The sequence below is a fragment of the Fukomys damarensis genome, unplaced genomic scaffold (genome assembly GCF_012274545.1).
Source record: "Fukomys damarensis isolate Sample0158 unplaced genomic scaffold, DMR_v1.0_HiC HiC_scaffold_13, whole genome shotgun sequence".
NCBI classification, from domain to species: Eukaryota; Metazoa; Chordata; class Mammalia; order Rodentia; family Bathyergidae; genus Fukomys; species Fukomys damarensis.
Window position 1 is genome coordinate 22,565,817 of NW_022900925.1, and position 25,404 is coordinate 22,591,220.

The 25,404-nt window shown below is 42.9% G+C and overlaps 1 protein-coding gene across 8 annotated transcripts in view; it reads right to left on the reverse strand.

Moving 5' to 3' along the window:
* Window positions 1-95: 95 nt before the first annotated feature.
* The window catches only part of Rffl (ring finger and FYVE like domain containing E3 ubiquitin protein ligase), a 79,221-nt gene continuing 53,912 nt past the window's right edge, over window positions 96-25,404 (reverse strand). For 5 of the 8 annotated variants that reach the window (XM_033762906.1, XM_033762904.1, XM_033762902.1 and 2 more), the window contains 6 exons: window positions 15,768-15,955; window positions 10,377-10,790; window positions 6,855-6,941; window positions 5,571-5,781; window positions 4,004-4,027; window positions 96-2,885 (listed from right to left, as the gene is read on the reverse strand). In XM_033762906.1, the coding sequence (XP_033618797.1) occupies window positions 2,704-2,885; window positions 4,004-4,027; window positions 5,571-5,781; window positions 6,855-6,941; window positions 10,377-10,790; window positions 15,768-15,947 (1,098 nt within the window). In that variant the 5' untranslated portion in view covers window positions 15,948-15,955 and the 3' untranslated portion in view covers window positions 96-2,703. The remainder of the gene's footprint in view (window positions 2,886-4,003; window positions 4,028-5,570; window positions 5,782-6,854; window positions 6,942-10,376; window positions 10,791-15,767; window positions 15,956-25,404) is intronic. The other 3 variants (XM_010641363.3, XM_033762905.1, XM_010641368.3) reach the window with 3 other exon arrangements.

Genomic DNA, 25,404 nt, shown 5'->3' on the forward strand with positions numbered 1-25,404 from the left:
TTCTTCCCATCCATCTTGGGATATGTCCCTTTTCTACCAGCTCCCTTCTCTACAAGACTGTTCACACCTACTACTTTATAGAGATTTTGGACAAGTCACAACAACAACGAGCCGGGATATCTTCACCAAGGGCACAGATCCAAGCATCTCCAGAAATAATGGAATCACAAGAACACACCTATGTGTACCTGGCCTGGGATTTGCCTATGTTGTATCGGTTCTTTTGTCAGTAAATCATCAGACCTTCTGGCATCCTCAGACCAGGCATCTATATTGAAACTTTATTACAAAATTATAAAGCAGAGCTCTGTAACAAAAAAATACATATTTGGGTTTGCTTCCACACCCAAATCAGAATCTTAATATAAGCCACTTGAAATAACACATTGACATCCAGGAGATTTCAACAAATTTGTACAATATATATTGAGCACTAATTCCTGTACAACTTATTAGTTTGGACCCAACTATTCTAACATATGAAGCAGTCAGCTGTGCAAGTTCTTTTAAAACAAGTCTCAACTGAAATCTCAGAACAATCACAGCAAAAGCTAATCAAAAGCATTAGATGTTTCCATGATAATTAAGACCAAGAATTCATGAGGGACAAAAAGAATTCAAGAATAAAACAGGTTTTCTGCCGGGGTTAGATATTAACTGGAATGGGATCTTGAAACTGCCAATTTTTATTTGGTATAATAAAGATAACAAAAAATCGGGGTTGTTTGACACCTTTTTTCCCAAATGGAAACCACCAAAAGATAGGCAAATTCTTTCAAAATGAGTAAATGACATCAATTCTAATTCCTGCTGAGTTTACTAACCAGCTCCAGTATTTTTTCAGTTCCTGTCTAGGAAGAAGTTGGAGGTAGGGGAGGTAAGGCTTCAGCAGAGAAAGCAAGTTGTGAGGTGGGGGAAAGCCAGCTTAGCTTCTGCCTTGAAGTTACTGCTAGATCTTAACTAAAATGCATATACACAGACCTGTTTCACAGTGGAATTGAGGAGCAGCTGATCCAGTGAGCCTTTGAAAACTAGTAGGCATCAGAAACTACAGTACTTATTGTCTAGCAGAAAGGTGAAAGGCAAGTCTTCATTGGAAAATGTCTGCTTCCCCAATTCCTACAAAGGCACCCAGAATGAGATCATCTGGACTTAGTACAATGTCCAGGTAAGTGGCCCAGTGTTCCACTGACAACTACTTTATGACAGTGTTCCACTGACAACTACTTTATGAAATTAATTCCCCCAAGAGGTGTTAGTGTTTGATAGAGGGAAAGCACAAGTATGTACCAATATAATAGGTCTTGCTAGAAGTTTCCGTTGGCTTTGCAGTCAGTTGGTCCTTCTAATCTAGACCTCAGCTGCACAGTCTGTATAGGGGGACAGGGAAGGGGTGGTAAGCATAGTTCATCATTAGTAATAGACACAGCTCTTCTGACGACATGTGTTTTGTGCTTTGCTCAGCTTCTGTATCAAGCCCTATAGCTTCTCCAGTGGTATAAAGATCCTGAAGAAGGCTCAAAAAGCATCAATACTTATTACCTAGTCCTTTATAAAGGGCCAAAAGATCTTTAACCTTTCATCTTGCCCCCAAGTCAGTGGACTGAGAAAGAAATGAAAGTGCAGCAGAATTCAGCCTTAGTATTTTCCAGTACCTCTTAGCTACTCTGTCTTACACCTCTGTACTGAACTTCATGAGAAGTTCGAGAAGAGTAAGACCTCTTACCTAGTCTCCATGCCTTTAATGAGACCAAGATTAAAAAACCTTGTTGGAAAAGGGAAGCACTCATTAAAATGTTTAACACACCTGCCAGTTAGAAAAATAACAAGTCAAAGTTAAGCAGAAGACCACTGCCTCTACCCCATACTTCACTCTTAAAATTTGAAGTAAAGGATGGTGCAAAGTCAAGCCTCAAAAAAAAAAAAAAAAAAAAAAAAAAAAAAAAGCAACAGAGATGATCCATGCACATCCTTTGCATACATATTCTGGAACTTCTTAGCAGTTTGGAAACCAGATGCTTTGTTGGTTTCCAGGGTCAGGTCAGGAGTCTGACAGTTTCCAATCCCAACACTTAAGGAAGCAACTCAAAACAATATTTGTGTTTCATTTCTCACCAGAGAAAATTTGTTCACTGTTCCAAATTCTGTCCTAAGGAGCACATTTGGTCTGATAAAGTAACATTTTTGGTCCAAAGAAACATGAATTTTAGGCAATATAGCAAGAAACTTTAAAGATAAATTAAAACACAGCTAGAGAAACCAGAAATTTAAATCCAGATGTACAGAGGAGAAGAAACCATTTCTAGCAGGACTTCTGATTGGTGAAGTAAAGGCAGGCATTTCCAGGGGATGAGTGGGATACAGAAGAGTAAAAATGTTTTTAGGCTTTCAGAGGAAGGAAGACATGGTCCATGTTCTGGAAAGTCTGTTCATCAGTTACTATCATTACTCCCAAGATCACTAAAATAGGCACTCACCCATGTCATCTGTAGCAGTTCCTACTGGCCTCAGCCACTCTGTCAGCCAAGAGGGGCACCCTGTACCAGACAGGCATGCCCAAGGATGACAGAGCATCCTTGCTTGCCCTGGTCTTGGGAGCACTGCAAAATTTATTTAGTTAGCTTGCCTCTGCAACTTGACCAACCCTGAACCCAGATACCCTGGGCTATATCTCTAAGGCACTGAAGAAGCCGGTGCGAGTCCTCAGGATCGGAAGACGTGCACAGCTCGAATCACATACTGCCGGCAGATGGGACATTCATTCATGCGCTTGCCACACTTCGTACAGGTTACCATGTGCCCACACTCCAGCAGAACACAGTCAATGGGTGAGTCCATGCAGATCTTACACAGGTTCTCCTCTACGCCAGATGGCATTGCTCCCCCTGTTCAAATAGGGCAGAAAAGAGGCAAAGTGGGTGTGAGATTGTCTTAGTGTAAGGGATAGGAGTAAGGTGAAGGTAGGAGAATGGGTCCACTGAACAAGTCCCCAAACCACACACTTTCCTTAAACCAATCTCCTCCAAGAAAACTCCCTTAACAAGCTACTCCAGTTGCTTGTTGGATTCATACCTCCTGTCAGAGGGCTACAGACTTCAGGAATACAGGATTTGTGCATCAAATATATCCCAAAACATGAAAACTAAGACAAAGTCCTTAAAGCTTAAATAATTTTGAAACAACTGAGGCTAACACAGTAAATGAGTGGTAGGGACTCCTTATCCCCTGAGGCAGACATGCAGAAATAATAAACAGGTTCAGCAAAGCTTAGATACAGAGCTATAATAGTTCATTAAGAATCAGGAGGCTTATCTATAAAAACACCACAATTTAACTGAATGATGGAGGCCCCCTGTACCATCCCACAAAATACTCCTGGGCTTCCTCTGAGGAGACAGGAAAAACTTGTCAGAGCTTACTGCCCCCTCTTCTGTGCAACCCTCAGAATTTTGCTCCTATCCTCCCACACACACACCCTGCTTATCACACTGGTTTATAACTTTGGTTTGCCTACTTAACCCCACAGACTTAAGAGAGCTCCTCAATTCAACATACTCAATTTCTATAATCATATACTTAACATTTGCTATGTGATCTGAGGGCAGACACTCATCTCTGAATTCACAAAACTTGGGTCACACATGGTAGGAATTCTTTGTCTGATAATGTCAGATAATAAACACTGCCCAAGGGAATAGTACCAGCTCACATTTACTGAATGCCTATCCTGTACCATGTGCCAGGCAGGTCTAAGACCTTTGCATGTATTAACCCACTGAATGGTCATGAAACTGGAGTATTCCTATTACTTTCACTATGGATGAGGCAACTTTATGTGACTTGCCCAACTGCGACTCTGTTTCCTTCACAGGGGACAGGGTGGGGAGAGTGTTTCTAAAGAAGCTGAGAAACTTGGTTCTTCAGCTGTTAATGGATCAGGGGGTAAAGGAAGAAAAAGACAATGCTGAAAGCCTAAGCCTGTTCCCATAGAACAACTACGTACCGTCTTGTTCTTCGGCACCAAGTACTGGAAAGGAAAGAGAAAGATGGCTAAATAGGTAATGTGTGATGGCACAAAGTGTCTCCTACCACCTTGGCATCATTTCTGAATTCCCCTCCCACACACCCACACCCCCTTCCCAGCTTGCCAAAAGTCTGGCTGGTCACTTGCCCTCATTATACATATGGAGAACTCACATGGAGCTCTTAGTGTTGCATGTGCGCTACTCATGAAAAAAGGTATTCCACTCATCTGCATGAACAAACCTGCCCAGAAGGACACTATACATGCACAATATCCTTTTTTGTTGTCTTTGAAGCCAGCATTAAAGTCAAGAAAGAATGAAGAATGTGGCTGTTTTATTTAGTCAGCCAGTGATTCTGGATAAAGTTCCCATGTGCAATCAATGTTCTACTTCCCTGGGATGGGCCAGGGATTTAGCTCAGTGGTTCTGCTGCCTGCCTCAAAAGCGCACTGACCAGAGTTCGATCTCCAGTACCAAAAAAAAACAATAAAAAAAACCATAAATCTACTTCCCTGGGAGACACTTGAAACAGTGCCATAAAGGAAGACAGACTCCACATCAGAAGCTCGGTCTATGACCAGGTAAGTAGCTGGACTCTGAAATGAGCTGTTCAAATTATCAGAAGAGAGTTTGAGCCGGGCATGGTGGCTCACACCTGTAATCCCAGCACTTGGGAGGCTGAGGCAGGAGGATCGCTGTGAGTTCGAGACCAGCCTGGGCTACATAGTGAGTTCCAGGTCAGCCTCAACTACATAGTGAGACCCTGGCTCAAAAAACAAACAACAAAAAAAAAAAAAAAAAAAAAAAAAAAAAAAAAAGAAGAGAGCTTGAAACCTTTGTCACCCACTGTTATGCAAGGAATCAAATAATGTTTGGCAGGAACTAAAGAAGGTGGGAAGGGAAGAAAGGTGAAGGCTCTGTGGTGAAGTAATTTCAGGAAATGTCAAGTTCAAACAGCCAAACACATTTCTCTTCTGCAGGACTTCTCTTCTGTATTTGAGATATCTATATATCTATATATGAATCAGTAATGGCACAGAATAAAGTATCTGTTCCCAAACTCACTTAACCACAGACGCAGATGTTGGGCAGAAGAGGGGTATACATCTCCTGAAAATGATACCATGTAAAATGGAGGTGAGTGAAAGGAAAAGCCCAAGTGTAGACAGAACAGATATCCTCCTACCATGTGTGCTAAGACTTTCTTAATAATCTCTTAGAATTAAATGTTGGCCAGGTAGCATATGGTAGGAAAGGCCATGGACTTAGACCAGAAAATCCTCAGTTCATATCTGGGCTCCACAGTAAAAGGGCGATGATGCTAACAGTGCCTACAGCATAGATAGATAGCTCTAAGGATTAAATACAATGCCATACCCAGTATTAGCACTTAACCATGAGTGACAGCTATTATTAGATGGTCCTAATGTGTAAATTGACCTTCTCCATAGCTAAATGCATTGGACTTAAATCACATTGATGCCATCATGTTTTTGGAAAGCAGCAAACACTCCATAGTTCTGTGAAAGCCAAATAACCCCTCACCTAGATGCTGGAGTCCTTTCTGATCCTTATACAGCCGTGTCACCCTCTCCATCAACTCCCACTTCTCACAGCAGCCCTTGTAGTTGACGAAGTTGCGAGCCAGGATCTCTTTTAGCTGCCGCACTGTTAGGCCTTCAATGTCCTCCAGGTGGGTCAGGTCAGACAGTGAGGCCCTCCGGCCTGGGACAAAGCTATCCTCTGAGTCAGTGGACTGCAATTGCAAAGATGAGAATGAAGGAGCTCACCTCTTACTTCCTTTCCTTTCCTCTAAGCTTTCTCTCTAAAGAGCCCAGAGCACTCATCACACTGCACTTTGGTGACTGACCTCAAGAAGAGTAGAACAGAAAAATACCTGAAATTGTGCTTTACATTGGAAAACAGACTACATCTTTTTCTGGCCCACAGTTCTGTGCTCAGGCACAGTGGTGTGTTTGAGTACCATCACCCTAATTCTGAATACTGTTCTCTCTACTGACTAAATGCTAAATAATACCCTGGCAAGTTGCTGATCTCTCTAAAGCTGTTGGCCTCCAATAAAGGCAAAATAGCAGTCCTATCACACATCAAACATTAAATGTGGACCAGGTGCAGTGGCACATGCCATAATCCCAGCTCCCTAGGAGGCTGAGGCAAGAAGATGACAACTAAGCAAGACCCTATCCCATCCCGCAACCTTCCCCCACCACCACCCCCAAAAAGAGAAAAGGGTTGATGATGTAGCTCAGTGGAAGAGCACTTACCTACCATTTGCAAAGCTCTAGATTCAATTCCCAGTGTTAGGGTGGATGATTAAATGTGGCAGTACATGAAATCACTTAACATAGGGCTTTCTTTCTCCCTCCCCTGGGAGAGTTGTGCTGCCCAGACCTCCCTGGCAGGCAGCCCTCTACACAGCCTCCACCACAGCTCCATGCCCTGATGGCTGTGCTCTCTGCACTGGCCTCTGCCTAGCTGAGCCCTGAACCTCTCATTACCTGACCTCCTTTTCCTAACAATGGCCACTGTATGCTAGAAGCAGGAGAAAAGAACAAGATTTTCACAGCAACATCCAGAGCCTGCTCTTTAGCAGCTCTTAGAAAACCAAGAGACTGGGAACATAAATGGGTCATAAGGCTCCCCAGTTTTCACTGTATCCTCACACACCAACAGCACCAAACTCCCCTGAGAACAGAATTTCAGGAGAACTTTCATCACAAACTGATTATCTTTTCTCTACTCAAGTCTGCTGAAAGGATCCTGAGAACACCAGGGAAACAAAGGCGCGGCCCCAAGCAGAGGCTCTACCTGTGTCTCATCCTCAGCAGGTGCTCTGGCTGTGCTCTCCATGTAGACGGGCTCCTCCTCTTGGTCATGAGACACACGGCCATTGGCCTGTGGGAAGAAAACAGTGCCATCACATCCACAGAAGTGTCCTAGAAGTTTGCACAGCATGGGCTTCCTTCCAGCTCACACAATGTGCAAAATGTATCCTCATTTTCCCAGAAATCAAGTCTCCCACGAGAGCATCACAAACCCTAGTCTCTTAACACCAACTCTGTCAAACAGAGAAACAATACAACAGATTCCAGTGGACATACAGCTGCCCTCCAAAAGTGCAATAATTCTGCATATCACAGCGATGTACTGACCACTACTCACCATCAGTTTATTCTCAGCTTGACCCCTCCGAGAGAAAGGACAGTCATGGTATCCTTCCCATGGCTGCTCCTCTCTCTACCGTTCTCTCTCTTGACACAGTTCCAAAAATAGTCCTCTCTGTAACTTTAACCCTGGTTTGCCCCTGGTTCTGTCCCTCAGATGAGCATGTAGTAATTTTTCCACATGGCTCATGCCATGCCTTTCTCCTTTGTGCTGAATCTCCCTGGTTTCCCTCAGTGATTCTGAGGAGACAGTTTCTAGACCCTCATCTCCCTTCCCAGGTTTGTTACTGCTGGTGATTACTCCAACCAGCTAGGCCCACCATGAGCTGGATATGTTTCAAAACCTGCTCAAATACTGCTTTCATTCATCTAAGAATCTATCAGCTTAAGACTGTAGAAGACACATGCCTAAGCGTGAAGAATTTCATCTGCTCAGAATGCTAGCTTTTCAAAAGGACTCTCTTGAGTTCTCCTTTAGGAGGTTTTACCAAAGAGCAGCCTGACTGTTTTCTGTCACCACTTATACCACAAACCCCTAACTAGATCCTCTTTAACCTCTCCTGCCTCCAGGCAAGAAAAGGTAAGGTGTGTGCCCACAGGCCTTTCCACTAGACCCAGAGAGTGCCATAAAGGGACTACCTAGGAAATCAAACTCTCCACTGGCCTCAAATGCTCATCAATACAGGCCAACAGCTGGGAATAGTGGCCCACATCCATTATTTCGGCTACTCAGACTGAGGACAGAACATGGCAAGTTCAAAACCAGCTTGGACAAAATAAAAAAAACCCAGCCTCAAAGGGCAGGGCAACAGCAAACAACTACAAGGGAAATGAAAAACAGAAATATTATCACCAACAAAATGCCAAGTAATGATAAGAACATGCATACTATGGGGATGTGTCCAAAGCAATGTCTTCATCAACACCTCTAGCTTTCTCCAGCTTTACAGCCCACTGGATCCTCCTAGACAGTGTTGCCTTGGTGTTATTTTGGAGTCTTTCAGAGACTCGTTTTCTCCTAAGTGGATAACTTTTTGTTCCCTAGAAAGAGAAACCAGGCCTTATGGTACAAAATATGCTCTTGTCTTTCCAGTTTTCCACTAGCTAAGTCAAAATCCACAACATATTCATTTACTATTTTGTGTATTACATGTTTCCTATCCTATTAACTATGGCTAGGGCCCTAAGGGTAAAGGATGGAATCCTGGAGAAGCAAGTATTATGAGACTTGTATTCTAGGTGCAGCTCATTTGTGGACTTAATGACAGCTTTATACAAGTTAGCAAACTTCTCCATGTCTGTTTTTCCTGCTTGCAAAACAGATCTCACCAGAACAGGGGAAGTAAGTTGACTATAAGGTCCTCTGAAAATCTCAGAACAGTGTGACCCATAGGTATAATCTGAAAGTTTTTAGTTAATGACAAGAAGCTTACAATCTTGCCAAGCATGGTGGTGCATGCCTGTAATCCCAACACTCAGGGCCAGGGCAGAAGGACCACTGTGCACTTGAGGCCACGCTGGGCTATACAGTGAGTTCAAGGGCAGCCTGAACTACACAGTGGTAGGTCCATGTCTCAAAAAAACTAAACAAAAAGCTTACAGTCTTTTGTTGAAAAATCCACTTGAAGGTTCCCTTAGGGAAAAATAATTCAAGTTCCTCTTCTGGTTCCCCATAAACAGGAATGCTCCAAAAACCAAGTCACAGGACGAAAACATAGCAGGAGGCAAGACCTGTCCAGCAGACCAAGAGCCAGAGCTTAGGAAAGGGTTATGGTCCAGGCAGGGAGAAAAACATGCTCCAGCCAACTAAGGAGAGAAGTGATTTTACTTTAGTTAAATTATGTTCTCATGCTGGCCTTTATGCCTCAGTGCCCGTCAAGAGCGGAATCAGGGGGCCCAGTCCTGGCAAAGGAGGTGATCATAATAGCAGTCATCACATCTTGTGTGGGAACCAACAATATGAGCACTGTAGTCCTGAAAGTTCTCAAAGCTCTGGAGACATGACAGTATGCTATTCTAGTCTCCCTCTGTCCTAGCAAGATAAAAAGTGCTCAGGATTACTAAGCCCATTTCATTGCTATAGGCTTAAAGTTTGCCCAAGGTGACCTAGCAGTCAGTACGGGGCTGGCACACAGAGCCTTCTCTGCAGGAATGCAAGCCAAGCATCGGATAACAGTTATCTTTTCTGAGCTAAAAACTCAGTATTCAGGTTTAATTGCAGTGTTGGCACTTTGTGATAAATAAGTGGGTTTTGGTTTGCAGTTTAGGCACTCAAGTCTCTTAAAGGTTTGCCACCATTGTTCTAGGTCCTGATGCCCCCCACTATTGCATGGATCATGTAAACAGCAAGGTCACTAAGGCATCTATGTAGATCCATGTGCCACCATCACTCCTAACACTAAGGTTGACCTCACTTGGGGCCAAGAGTTGTCACGTGTTTACTTTAGCTTCCCCAGGGGTTTGTGAGAAAACAGTGAAGTACTCATTTCTGTCATGATTTGGTCAATGTGCTGCTCTTGGCGACCACTTCCAGGTCCCATTGGGATGACAATAAAGCTCCCTACAGAACAACAACATTCCAGCCACTGCCACTCCCACAGTGGCCAAGAGAACAGCAGGATCCTGTCTTTTCCCACTCTCTCTTCCCTCCTCAGGGTCCTTTTGTTTAATGTCCCTGGTGATGGTTACCAAGGAATTAAATTCCTAATCCTGCTAAGGAAGACTAAAAGGTAAATTGGAGGGAAACAAAACTAAATTTGGAAAGTTAATGGTGAGTTTCCTCAAAATATTTCTAGAATAATGTATTTTTTAAAAATGTCTAACCAAGATATGTACGATTAAAAACAAACCCGGGGCCAGAGATTTAGCTCAGTGGTTCCGTCGCCAGCCTCATAAGTGCAAGGACCCAAGTTCGATCCCTGGTACCAAAAAATAAAATAAAATAAAATAAATTAAAAACCCTACAAAAATATGGTCCCATGTGTATCACCTCTGAAGAAAGCCAAAACACGAGCCTGGTGTCCAGATATCATCACTGCCTACATTCAGAGGCAGGAAGGCTTCAAATCAAAGGACCTCACCTCATACCCCACTGCCATAGTACAGGTGGGACAGGAACATGAGCTCTCCACTGGCATGGATGTGCAGGGACTGCACATGGTCATACCTGCTGATTTTCCTGAGCCTGGGGTGGGAAAACAGAGGTGGCTTGTGCAGGTGAAGAAGGGAGGCTGGGTGAGGTAGGAGGTACTGTGCCAGTGTACAGCTGAGTCAGGAAGGCTTGCTGCTCAGGGAAGTCTGGGGACAAGGTGGGGACACGAGTCCTGTCCTCCTCAGAGATCATAGGTTGCTGACCAAGCACCAAGAACACCAGCTCTTCTTTCTCCCGGCACATTTCGGTAGAGATGTCATGGAGACTGAGGTAGTCCCTCAAGTCCTTCACTTTCATCTTCATGAGCTCTTCCCGCTGAAAGGCTGTGGCTCTGAACCGTTGGCAGAGAAGGCAGAGGCCAGGCCCATTCGCCTCTTGGCTTGAACAGGTCATGCAGAAATGTTTCTTACAATCCAAACAGGTTTGCTGCTTAGAGCAAGAGGCAAAGTAAAGCATGTCAGCTCAAGAGACCAAGACAGACAATGGAGTGGGAAATTGGGGGCCACTGTGCCTGCCAGGACCAGCTCTTGTCACTCTCTTCACTAAGCTGTCTCTTGAATCCAAGAGTGCAAGCTACCTTTCAGATCTCCAATTAAAAACCACTCAGAGGCAGCAGACCTTCTGTATGTATCTGTCTGTTCATGTAGCTGTAAATTAATACTAGCAGCTTTAGAATTTAAAAAGCTCTGAATTTTTAAGTCCCCCTCTACCAATTCTTGTGATGTCACCTTGGGTATATAACAGCCTCTTTGGTGCTAAGTTTTCACATTGGTAAAAGAGTAGAGGGGTAATGATAGCAATACTTACCTCATAGGGCTGTTGTACAGATTAAGAAATGCCCTCACTGTGTGTTAGCAGTTTTAATCATTATTGCTAAGAAATACTGGCTAGTGATGAGTCAGAATTCAAATCCTACTCTGTCATTCTTTCTGCTTTATTGCTGAGGAAAGAAAGCAAACTATGAAGGTTATGTTATGGCGGTAGTGGCTGTTAGTATCAATTTATATTGAGGTGGTACTATGTGCTACCTACAGTAACTTGTCATTTAATTCTTAAAAAGCACCCTCCAAAGGAGTGGTCTTCATGAGTCACAAAGCAACTGAAGACTGGGGAGATCAAGTATTGTATTCAAGGTCAGACAGTAAAGGCAGAGCTGAGACACACTCCAGTGCTCATGATCTCCCCACACCTGTCCATGCTGCCTCACTCAGCCCCATCCCAGCTGCCAGCAGTACTAAGTCCAGAGCTTCTCTTTCCACCTCCAAACAGCCAAACCAGTGCCTTCCACAGAGGCTGGATCTGGGTTGCCTTTCTCAGCAAGGCCACTCAGAGTAGTAGGAAGTATGTGGGGCATAAGGTCACTTCCATGATAAATATTTAGACCCTACCAGAGACCCTGGACATTACATTGCTCTCTGTGAAAGCACAGGTGTCTGAGGCAGGCAATGAGCATGACTGACAGACAAGCTGACACTGCCTGGCAGCAGCTACTCCCACAGCCACAGGCAGTTCACTAAGTCTTGCTCAACCCACAGGAAGCAAACCCATGACCACTCACACCGCAGGCTGCACGAGCACAGGACCATCTGGCTGAGGTCTGATCCTGCCAAGGACACGGGTCACCCTCACAAAAGAGATAATTCCTGAGATAACTCCCTGGGATAGTCTTTGAGGGCACCCTCAGTGATCCTCTAAAAAAGTTAAAAACTTTTTATCCCATGTGACTTAAGAATTAACCCACACATTTCTGCTCCCTCTTTGTAAATACAGAGCTCTGTTCAAGCTACAAAAGAATGCCCAAGAGACAAAGATTCTCAAAGTCAAGGGCACAGGAAATGCTTGTGTGTGGCTGACGTAAAAGTCTGCACATTTAAGACAGTTACAGTTAGTATCTGTTCAAGTGTCGTTTGTATAGCAAAGGGAAAAAAAAGGACCTACGGTTTACAATACAGTTTTGGCCATTAAGATTTAGAAGGCACTGCAAAGGGACACACACAAGCTCCTTTATTCTCCACACAGTTATAACCATGCCATAAACTGCAGAGACTGACAGAAAGGACACAAGACTTCATTATCACGGTAACAGTTCTAGGATCAGTAACCATGCAGGTGAAAAATGGATGTTTTGGGCTAACATGTTCATTCAGATCTAAAATCTTCCTATGGGGAGATGAAATGTGTCTAGGATGGCTGATAGTGAAACAAAGAGGCTTCAAAGTTGTAAAGCTATGGTGCTGGCATGGAGCATTACTTAAGTCAATGCCATTTGACAAGACCTAGCTCTAAACAATTATAAAGCTTGCATTGCGCCATCAGCCAGATCGAAACAACTTTCTATTCATTCTGCAAATGTGCATGGCATATTGGATGCAAGATCAGAATGCAAAAACAGCAACTCAGCTTCTGTTACCCTCTGCCCATTAGGGACTCTGAAGTCAGCCAGCATCTAAAATACACCCTAAAAGAATAGGACAGTGCTCTGGGTTAAAATCTCAGTGTGCAGTGGCAGGAGAAAGCAAGGGAAAGGAAAAAAAGAGTTATCAACTAATATGGGCAGAATGAGCAAAGGAAATGTGTATATAAATTCTAGCAAATGGTTCAAACTAGCCAAATAACAAGATAGCATGAAAGATGAAACAGGAGAGGCAGTGTGCCTGCAGAAATACCCAGAGTATACTCCAGCTACCAGCATCAGAGCTGGCAGTGGCACCTCAGGCAGGCACACATGGGGTGCTTTGCTTTCTCTGCTTTGACAATGAGCCCTTCCTTTCCCATCCCTTTCTCACTTATGTGCCCCGGTACTGCACAGGCCCACTTTCTCACATTACCAGTCTAAGAACCTCTAGAAGTTATCATGTGAAATAATGTACATAAATGTTAGTATAAGGTGGACACCAAAAGGTAACAGAAACGCCTTTTATGCTCTTTTCCCTCTGCCTCATCTCTCAGCTTTTCCCAGTACTGAAGAACCACTCTTAGAGATTTGAATACCCCTGCTGTTTTCCCAGCTACAACTGCTCCCCCTTCAGACGGGCTCAATTAAACAAGATGAGTGCCAAAATTCACCCCAAAATTGCCAGGGCCACTGCTATACTACAGGCAGGCTTGTAGAAAAATGATAGCCTACCACTTCTCTCTAGCCTATCACTTCATTCCCTGGAAACTTGGGGAATGCAGGGGACATGAATATTCTAAGTTCTTAATATAATCTATGCTTTGCACCCAAAGAGTGCACAGGAAATATAGACCATAATTGTGGGAAAAAAAGATAGTCAGATCCATGTAATCATTTCAATTCAACTACTTTTAGAAAAGACATTTTGAAAGCCTCTGGCTAGCTGGGCGTGGTGGTGTAGAACTGTAATCCCAGCACTCGGGAGGCTACAGCAGGAGGATCACTGTGAGTTCCAGACCTGCCTGAGCTCCATAATGAGTTCAAGGCCAGCCTGAACTGCATAGTGAGACCCTGTCTAAAAAAAAAAGGATGGTAAAAGCCTCTGGTTGTTAAATATCAAATCCTTATGATAAGAATGCTGGTCCACATAAGCGTGAAATTACCAATGAAAAATTCTTTTAAAAGAAAACATCTTTAATATTCACAAAATTCACTGTGAATTACACAAAATTAATTTGTACATTTATAGCAAGAAAATACTGTGCCAGTAACTATCTTTCATCATCTAAATTGGAACATCTCCTCCCATAAAGCTCTTCTTGCCGTGGTGACTTTTCTCTGGTCTGTGTGCTGTGCATTGCAACCTTCCTATTCAACCACAAGCTCTGCAGTCAGCAAAGATGGCCTCCTCCATCTTTTCCCAAGCCCAGGCAATGCCTGACACACACAAGATATTCAGAAACTATTTCCAATTAGTAGAAAACACACTGCTAATTGTAGTCATTGCCATGGACCTAGGCACGTGGGCCTGTCACCTGTAATGTTCAATTTGATAAGCCAAATATTTCCTGGGAGGTAGCATCAGAGTTCAGGTCCAAGGTTTGGATCCCAGCTCTGTCATTTAACAGCTATGTGATCTTAGGGTGCACGAAAGCAGAGGAAAAAGAATAAGTACAGTACTTTGATGTATCTTATGGTGTTTTTCAAGAACTTGACATGTACAGTTTTCTTTTAAAATTTTAAGCCTCTGTTTATCATATGGAAAATGGGGTCTGGTGGATTCTAAAACCTGTTTATTATGAGCATGAGGATTAAATGAAAAAAATGTACCAAGCCAAGGGTGGTGGCACACACCTGTAATCCTAGCACTCAGGAGGCCGAGGCAGGAAGATCACCTCAAGTTCAAGACCAGCCTGAGCTACCTAGTGAGTTCAGGACCAGCATGGACTACATAGCAAGACCCTGTCACAAAAAGCCAGTAAGTAATAGATAAACCAACCAACCAACCGACCAACCAATAAATAAATGAATGAATGAGGGAAAAAAATACCTAAATTTTTTTAAAACCTAAAAAAAAAATTAAAAACTTAAAAATCTAAGTCTTAAAACAGTTCCTTACATATAGCAGATGGTTTTAGAAGTATTACTTCTTTTCAATTTCTCATTATTACCATCTTTATCTCATATCTTATCATTCTGGCTGCAAAACTCCCGTTCTGCCTCTTGGCTCTGGCAGTGGGAGAGCTGCACCCACACCATCACCCAGCCAATGATTCTATTTCCTGCATGCTGATCAGGAAAGCATGGCCCCCAAAGACTTCAAATGAAATCCGGTGTAGGCTCCAGCTTTGTCTGCTAAGATCTTGATGTACCTGAGGCATCTTGATAATAAGTATAGGTTAATCTGCAGTCAGGGTCTCTTCTTTTCTTTTGTGGTACTGGGGTTCTGGGGAATGAACCCAGTGCCTTAGCACTGAGCTACATTCTCAGCCCCCTTTTTATTTTTATTTTTAAATTTGAGACAGGTCTTGCTAAGTTGCTAAGTTGCCCAGGTAGGGCTAAACTTGCAATCCTCCTGCCTCAGTTTCCCAAGGAACAGTCAGTAGTTTTTGAATAGTGGTTAATGGAGGAAACAGCACTGGTATCTGTTCTGTCCAAGCACTGTGCTGGGTGTCCTTCCTAGTTTATCTCTTTTTATTCTCAAACTAGTATATGGCTACTACTGTCACCCCCACTTAACTGATGGGGAACCTGAATCTCAAGAAAGGTTCAGTTATACAACTAGTAACTGGCAAATCTGAGGTCTGAATTCAGGTCTAATGTTCCAGATCTATGATGAGATGGTTTGCTTTCATTGGAATAGTTGGTCATGAGATTTCTGTGAAAGGCACAGGACTGGGGGGCCAGCACTACACAGGGAAAGGCCAAGTGGCAAGTATTCTCAGTATGTTCCACAGGCTGGCCTAAGGGCCAAGGCTATGGGGCACAGCTGGCTGAGAGAGCAGACTCACCTTCCGGGATGTGCTTGCGAAGTGGGCCCCACAGGCCCTGCAGCTGGGTTCCGAGCCTGTTGGGGAAGGGAAGGAGCTGTACCCTGGGTTGGAATAGGCCTGTGCCCTGGCTCCCTGGGGTGGTGGGACCTCCTCAGGCTGTCCATCCAGGCAGAACCAGTTGCAGCAGGTTGCCCACATGATAAAATCTGGTACAGGAGAGGAAGGAGGGAAAGGTCAAAATGCACCCGAATCCTGCAGTTTCCATTCTCAGGGGCACAGATGAGCAAGGATACTCAGTCCACACCTCCCAAGCTAAGAAGAGGACACGTTTTCATGGATTTCTTGCTGCCTCCTCCAGCGCTATAGTTGCTGTTCCATCTAAGAGGTAAGTATAGACACTTGATTTGCCTGGGACAGGTGGGTTGGCAATTTAGTACAATAGTTTTGTAAAGCTGCTGATTCTTCACATAAATGTGTGTTGTTTTTTTTTTTACAACTAGCTTAAAACCCACTTTATTCAGGAATACAGCCTTGTGCATAGGCCACAGACAGAACTTTATCATACATACACACTTATGCATATGCACACACACAATTCCACACTAGTACTATGTGAAAGATATATATCAGTTCCTTCTTATAGAAGAGGCAAAGCCAAGTGTGTAGCACACACTTGTCATCCAGCTATTCTGGAGGCTGAGGCGGAAGGACTGCTTGAGCCCAGGAATTCAAGACCACCCTGAGCAACACAGCAAGGCCCTCTCAAAACAATTAATATAGATAGATAAGGGAACCAAGATTCAAAAATATCAAATATATAGGTAATATAGAGAGCTCTAATAGAGAGAATTCAATAAGATTCTAAAAATGTAGATCTTCTAACTTCAAAGCTAAGGTTGTCTCTTGATTTCCCCTCCCACCAGCCAGCAGAACCAATTTTTGTACCCCAGAACTGTATTTGTACCCTAATCTTAGACAAACTTCTATGACAGCACTTATAATAGTTTCTTACACAGATAATCTCCTTTCTATCTCCAAGCTTTAAGTCCCTCGAGGGCAGGGTGATTCCCATTTGTACTGTACCCTAGCAACACACATGTTAGCAGATGCTCAACGAACTTTGCTTCCTTGCTGCATCAGTCAGTGCCTCAGAGGGTTTATTAAGAAGTTCTTGCCGGAGATTTAGCTCAGCAGTTTGGTGGCCTGCCTTGCAAGCAAGCGCAAACACCCAATCCCCAGTACCAAAAAACAAAAAAACAAAAAACAAACAAAAAAAAGAAGTTCTTGATTATTATTCCCATTTTACACATACAAATACAACTATTGGAGGCTGATGATTTTTATAATCACAAAACAAAAAGGTTTCAGTCACTCAACTGTCACGACAACCTAAAGGTGGTAAAGAGGGCCACTAAAATGCCAAGCACTGCTGGGATGTATGAGCTTGTTTTCCACTGCAGACTAAGGCAGTCAACATGGATATTCTGAGCTTGAAATGAAACATTTAGTGTTGTTCAATAATTGGTTCACACAAAAGAATGGTGCTTTCTGCTCTAGTTCCTGACTCACTGTTTTAACAAAAGCACTTTCATAGTTCAAAGACAATGGTAAGCTGTAAGGAACTAAGAGACCAGCTCAGTGCGGGTCATTTTATAGTAGAAAAGAATAGAGCCCAGTCAGAACAAGTAACTTTCTGGGTCACACAGGTTATAAACCGAAGCCTTTTGAACTTTCCAACAAAATGGCCTCTCATGCACCTGTAACATAATTCATTCTCTTCTGTAGGCATTTCTGATTAATATCTGTCTCTCCCACTTGCCTGTGATTCTTAGGAGAAAAGAAAATGTGACAGTCTTTCATCGCCTCATTAGAGATGGCTCAACAAGGGCTACAGAATTAATGAATCATATGCAGTATTTAAATCTCAACTAACCACACCCTTGTTCAACTTCTTGAACATCAGAAACATTTTTCTCTGACTCAGTATTACTTTTGTGAAGGCTCTTAAATTCCCTGAACTCAGGGATCTGGGCTACCTTGTTTGAAATAAGCAGTTCACATGGAAAATGAAACAAAGAGTTCTTCACACAATGTATGTGTGTGATAAAGTAAATGAGTTCTTTGTGGCAAGAGAATGAGGACAACAGAAGAAAAAGGAATTTGTAATTCTTTAAACTCCATACTGATAAACACATCTGGGACAGTGTGTAATGATAAAAAGAGCAGTGGGTCTGGAATCAGTCCCACTCACTGTTTATGTGCAGTGTTAGCAACCTCTAACAAGTCATACCCTTTCTGTATTTCATGGTTCTCTGGACATTCTGCAGGCTGTGAGGCACTTTTAAACAATAGCTGTTGCTGTCTGTATTGTAACAATGCCTCTTCTCTAGGAAAGCAAAGATAGAAGTTAAACCTGGAGATTTCACCTGGTTACCACTTGGTTTTCTGGGTTTGTCTCCTCCAAGAGGTGCTTCATTAACTTGTTAAAATCAATACTCATTCACACATGCATATAGCCTTAATGAAGTCTTTCCAGTGCAAGGTGAGTAGGTTTGTTACCCAGACCCATGTCTAGTAAAAGAACTGGAAATGTAACACTCAAAACTGGAATTTCAGAATGGTCAACATTTAAATCTCAACTAACCACATATATTCAAGTTCTTGCACATCAAAACATTTTTCTCTGACTTCCTGGGGCCCAGGGCAAATCCAACCTTTAGCAGAGGTTTGTACAGTGTATAGGGTGGGGTGTCAAGTAGATTGCAAAAATGGAAATGATCAGCTCTGTAGGGGCAGAGGCATGACTAGAAAAGACTTCTCAAAGTGCCAGGGCTTGATGTGAAAGTAGATGGACATTTACCACAGCGACTTTTTTTTTTTTTTTTAATTTATTGTGTTGGTACCAGGGATAGAACTCATGACCTGGCGCTTCAAGAGGCAGGTGGTGGCACCACTGAGCTAAAAATCTCCAGCCCTGGAATGGAAATCTTATGAAAAGGACAAATGACATGTACCAGGGCATCAGAAAAACTACAAAATGATGCTAGGTGTGGTGGCACACACTTGCATTTGGGAGGCTAAGGCAGGAGAATAGAAAATTTGAGGCCAGTCTAGGCAACTTAGCAAGACTCTCAAAACAAAAAGTAAAAAGGGCTAAATAGCTCAGTGGTAGAGTACTTACCTAGTATGTGAGGCCCTGATTTCAATCCTCAATGCTTCAAAAGAAAAAAAAAAAAAGAAACGAAACTACAAAGTGCCCAGCTGGTCAGGGGTAGCGGAAGGCTGCAGTAGATGAAGGTACACAAGTAAACAAGGAGCCATGGAAAAACCTTGTATTCCAGAGTAAGGAATCTGGACACGCCGAGGCATTTAGTAATATGACTCACTGAGGCATTTTAGGCAGTGAAGTTTTATGATTTTATTTGCATGTTAGAGTGCACTTACAGCAGTAAGCACAGTGAAAGGCAGATCAAGAGGAGAGTTGGAGCAGAAATCTGCGACAGTAGCAGAAGCAAGAGAAAAGGATAAGAGCCTAAAAGGTGGTAGTAAGCAGTGGGCTGTTATCGCTGAGAGCTCTAAAACGTTCGCCAATGAGGTAGGAAAAGATAGAGCTAAAAGGGGGCCCAAGACAAATCCAAGGGTCTCAATTACACAAAAGATAACTGGTGGACTAATATGAGATAAAGTCTTCAAGAGGCAGTGCATACACACGTGTATGGGGGTGTATATGTGTATGTGCAGGAGAGGGGCAGGTTAAGATGGTGAGCTGAGTAAATACCCAGGGTTTATGCTGGTGCAGACACAGGACCATGTACAAGTCTGTGCTGAAGGGCCTACTAGAAGTGCATAAAGCCAGAGTGGTCTGGGTCAGAAATAAAGTTCCTTGAGACCTTGAGAAGCGAGAGGAAAGCCAACCAGCAGAGCAGAGGAAGAAGGATGCTCACAGGAGGAGAAACTGCAGGAATGGTTGAGTTTCCAAGGAAATTAAAAGACTACATACAACAGGGAATGCAAAATGCCCAGTGGACTTAGCTTTAGCAAAGTGCCAGGGTGCTCTTTGCCTGAACAGTTTTAAAGAAGCTGACTGATATCCTATAGATTGGAAAGCAGATAAGAAGGAATAATTCGTAAGACTCCAAGAATATTCTTCCAAGAAACTTGTCTGTGAACAAAAAAAGGCAGTAGCTGAAGAGGATCCAGGGAGATAAATGTAGATACATTCACAGACTGAATAGGAAACCCCAGAAGACAGAGTGTACAAAAGGGAAGTTGGCAGTTAATGAGGAAATAAAGGCTAGAAATGATGAAGTGACTGGACTAGGAAGTGACCTCCTCCAGGCCAGAGAAAGGTTACCCTTTTACCAGAGAGTGGAGTGGAAAAGAAGGCAGATGAAACCAAAGAGAAGTTTACAGCATTAGCCACAACAGTAAGATGAAAGAATGAAATGGAAAGGGTGGAGAGTCATTAGATTTAGCCACAAGAACTTCCACACAAGGAATATGCACAATGTAAATTTTTCCTGGAAGGTAAGGACTCTGCCACAAAATGGGTATACCCACTTGGTAAAGCATATGCAGCAGGAAAAACTGGAAGGCTTTATGTATGTGCTTTACCAAGCTGTGTGGTAAGCACTGTGTAACAAACGGTGCAGAGAGATGAAACCACCAGCGTAGGCTAGTAAAAGCAATGGGGCACAGACTTATTTACCTGGGCAGAAGAGGTGGACTGATGGTAAGCAAGAGACCATCAGTACTGAACTGTAAGACCTAAATTACAAGCCCATGCTAAATGACAAAGGGCCTAGGGAGACAGTGCTCTAACCCCCTCCCATTATAGCCATAGCCCCAACCTTTGTTCTAACCCTGGCTTAGGAATGTAAGGCAATCTTGTATGTTTGAAGTCCGGATCCAAATTAATGTATAAGTTAGTGGTTCTATACTATGAAATACACAGAGACCCCAAGTTAATTACTGTTTGCTCATCCTGAATGTCTTGTGGCCTTTGAACCATCCTATAAATATCTGTTAATCATCAATGTGACTGCTGAGTACGTGACTGCTGACCACCAGCTCAAGTCAGCAGACCTTTGTCCCCTGCCTGCAAGCCTAAAATGTTAACCCCCCTTTCTACTCCCCTATAAAAAGGACCTCAGCCCCTGAGCTGGTGCCTCTCTGAGCTACTTGGTTCTGAGAGTGCCGTCTGGCCAGAGTAATAAAGGTCTATTTACCATCTAGCCTGGTGTGTTCCTTCCTGGGTTTCTCGTTCCTCCGTCGCGCTCCGGAGCCTCGTTGGGCTATAGGACCCAACATCATGGAGGCCTATTCGGCTGTTCACGCTCCGTGGAGTGGAAGTGAGACTTTGAGTCTTACAGAACAAAGAAGCAGGAAGCTTTACAGGGCATTGGAAGAGAGGTCTGGCACATCTATCACATATAAGGGTCAGAACAAATATTTGTGGTTGGGATCCAAGAAGCAATCAAGGCAGATGTATGGATACTTTAAGGTGACTTGGTATTGAAAAGATGTTATACTCTGTAGTTGTTATCTCTATGTTGGAAACATCCCATCCTGTGTTCTATCTGCTCCAAGATAGCACGGGCAGAGACAGCATCAGCTGCCGGTTTTGTGTGGTTTTTGTTTTTGTTGGTTTTTTTTTTTTTTTTTTTTTTTTGTATCTTGTCAAACTGGTTTGGAATTAAAGAGCATATTCATTAACCATTTCACCACCAGGTCAATCCTGACACAGTGGGGATACCAAAAGCAATGGACAAGATCCTTGTTCGAGGAGGCTGGGGGGTCCAGAAAGGCACTATATAATTCCACTCTGAGATCCTGATACAGGTTCTAGAAAAGTTCCTCTGCTGGGAGCCAAAAGAGTCCAACTCCCTGCATACTATCTTCCTCCCTCTGACTTCCAGGTGAGAGGTCATTAGGCTATTCAAGTATCTGGCTGTGCTAAAAAGGAAAATTTGGCCCTGACAGAAGACTTGAAATCCATCATCCCGTGATCTCATAGGCCCCATCTTCTGCTGGAGGATGAAGTCTTACTCTGGGTTCATCCATGTGGTGAAGGTGGTCACTGAGCAGGTAAGGAGGCAGGTGGAAAGAGTCTCAGTGCCAAAATACCTCAGCCCTAACAGAATGCGTTCAGTCTAACAGAAAGAGTTCGCTGAAATCAGACTAGATTTTTACTCTTTTTTGACAGATATTTAAATACCAGGAAAGAAACATTTACTAATGTGATCAGCTGAAAGAGCTCTCCCAGGACCACTGATTAACTGCAACGATAAGGCACTAGCATGCTTGAGGCCCTGGGTTTAATCCACAGCACAGCAAAAAACCAAAAAAAGTATTTTCCTGTCAAACTGGTAAGCTTTAAGCCTAAATGACAACTGTACTCAGGATAATTTCAGGGGGGAAGAGATTGTAATGTTAACAATGCCACGCAAGCTAAACCCTTTTTCTTCTCATCCTTCAGCCTTTAATAGATAGATGCACATATGGCATCTGATTATGTTGCTAAAGAACTGAAAGTAGAACCAATCATGGTGTGTGGTAAACAGTACACTTAAAAAAAAAACCTCACTCTCTGACTTGGAAACCTCTTTTGGAGCTTAAAAAGGAAATTCGTATCACATCTTCACTGAGGGCTTGAAAATTCCTTCCCAAACTCTCCTCACTCTCTTCTGAACAGACAGACCTGGTGACAATCCTCAAAAACAGTCTGCCTTGGGCCAGGGATTTAGCTTAGTGGCACCACACCTACCTTTCAAGCACAAGGTCCTGAGTTCAATCCCCAGTACCAAAACAAAAAACAAAATAAAAAACACCAGTCTGCCTGCTCTCCTACTGCACTTGCGCAGGGCAGGGAAAGGCAGAAGATGCTGGGCAAGAACGTACTATTCTGGGTAGAAGCTCCCTGCAGGAACAGGCAAGAATGGCTAGTGAGGTTTGTCAGCTAAACAGGAAAATTACAGTGTTGACAACAGGGTAAAATAACCTATTCCCTCTGGGCTGCACAGAATCACAGGGGAAGAGAATAGATAATGCGAGTTGTCCCCATTAAATTCCAGCTTCCTTTTTTTTTTTTGAGACAGGGTCTCACATATCTCAGAATAGCCTCGAGCTCATTATGCAACTCAAGCTGGCCTTGGACTTACAATGATCCTCCTGAATCAGCCTCCCCTGAACTGGTATAAAACACATCACCACTTGTTCACAAGGCAAACAATTTAAAGTGGATCAGAGGTTGCCATGGGCTTTCCCAAGAACAGGAGGGAGAAATAAAGGGTTGAAGTGGTTTACAATGTAACTACAAAACCACCCAAAATGAAGGCAATAAAATCCCAAGGTTCTTATCCAATCTATCCTGCTTTTAATTAACTGCTCTGTGCATCAAAATGGTTGTACAACAACACACTTTCCATGGATGCAAAGACAGCTACATCCTGGGATTAATACACTTATAGGGCACACTGCATAAGATTTTACAGAAACCCCTTCAAATACCTAATTAAAATGCCCCAAAACCTTTTGACAAGTCTGGATGACAAGCCTTACAAAGTCATCTTGTTTGCTAAGGACAGCATATCTATTGTCACTGATGTATTCCTGGAATGGTTAAAAGCATCTATGCTGTAAGTGCATGAAGAAAAGTATCCTATGTTATGGATCTTTAATACAGAATGGGTTTAGCTTCATCTTGTATAGTATCCTTTAAAAGCAATTAAAGGGACGGGGATTTAGCTCAGTGGTTTGGTGGCCTGCTTTGCAAGCGTAAGGACCAGAGTTCAATCTCCGGTACCAAAAAAACAAAAAAATGCAATTAAAGTACAAATGCAAAGCTTTGAAAGGAAATGCTATGAAAGGCCTATCAATATGACTTACCTAAGCCTCCCTGAAAAACTGATAACTACCCACATATTTTGAGCAAACAGTCATTCTCTACTTGGAAGAATGGTTCTTATTTGTCAGGCACTGAACTAGGCACTTTACCTAGTGTTATCTGATGTGATTCTGAAAAGGTAGGTTAGTTTTCATATTTAAGTGAAAAAAAACAAGTTTCAGAGAAGTAACTTGCTAAAGGTCAGAGCCAGAGGGTAGCAGTGCCAAGATCTGAACTCACGTCACTCAAATCCTGAAGCCTATGTTCCATAGGCCACAAGAGAAATAATCCCGATTTTATCAAAGTATCAGTCTGTCTACCCTGCAGCCACTCCCCCTCTATCTCTAACTCCTTTTCTACTGGAACTTTCCTGTCAGCTACAGGCATACCCCTCAATCTCCCAGGTTTAAAACTTTCCCTTGTCATAAGGCAAATACAAATTACAAACACCTACTGGAAGAGCTAAAATGGAAAAGAAAATCTAGCAAATGTACTGGTAAGGTTGTAGAACTACTGGAACTCTACATTGCTGGTGAAAGTATAAATTAGTACAACCAATTTGGAAATATATCTAGATATATGTATATGTACAAATACATTTATTTCTGTCTTTGCAATTCCATTCCAGGTGTAATCCCAACAGAAATATATCGACCCAAAGAAACATAAAAGAATATTCATGAGGTCCAGGGATGTGGCTCAGTGGTTCCGCCACCTGCCTCTCAAGCGCAAGGACCCTACCTAGTTCGATCCCTGATACCAAAAAAAAAAAAAAAAAGAATATTCATGGGAGCACTGTTATTATTAGCCCTAAGCTGGAAACACCCTAAGTGTACAACAAAACTGGAATGGAGAAGTAGATTATTCACACAGCAACGTTTACTTTGTGAAAATTCATAAATTGTATACTAACAATTTGTGTACTTCTCTAATGATAAGTTTATATGGGATTTCGATTTTTAAAGCATCTAGTAGAATAGTTGTAATTTGTCAAAAAAGAAAGAAAGAAAGCAACTTTTTTTGGTACCAGGGATTAAACCCAGGACCTTGTGCTTGGGAGGCACATGGCAACACCACTGAGCTAAATCCCTGGCCCCAAAAGAAACCATTTTGACCTGACATTTGCCCTCCAGTAAAGCCTATTTTCTCTGCCTTTCATCAAAATTTCTTCAAATATTTGACTCTAGTTCCTTAACTCCTAATTCACTTTCACTATCCAACTTTCTTCAATCTAGCTCAAACTGCTCCATTTAATCTCTTCTCATCAAGATTACCAAGAATTCCTAACAGCTGGATCTGATAGTTCTCTATCTTTATCCCTCCTGTCTAACCATCTCTTAGCTTCTGGAACTCTGCGCCCTTGGCTTTCCTACCTCAAATCTCCTTTGCTGGTTCTTTACCCTCCAAATACTGAGAGTGCCTACCCTGTCTTGGACTATCTCTGCATCCACAACTCAGGTGGGTTCAACACCTTTCCTAAACTGAAGCTCACAGACTCCTACCTCCATCTCCACTACCCTGACAGTGGGCCAACATCATCTTGCATAGACTATTTACCCCCTGAAACCATCTGAGTTGGCTGTTCCTGCTGCCTGGACATTCTCCCCAATGCTCAGCTTCAAGGTTACTTTGTAATCTTATGTACACCTCTTGGTGCTAGCTGGTATTATCCACTTACTTGTTACTTTCCCCACCAGAACAGAAACTGGGCGGCGGCATCAATGTGCTCTGCCATATTTCCAGAGTCCAGAGTGGCTTTCTGGAAGAAAA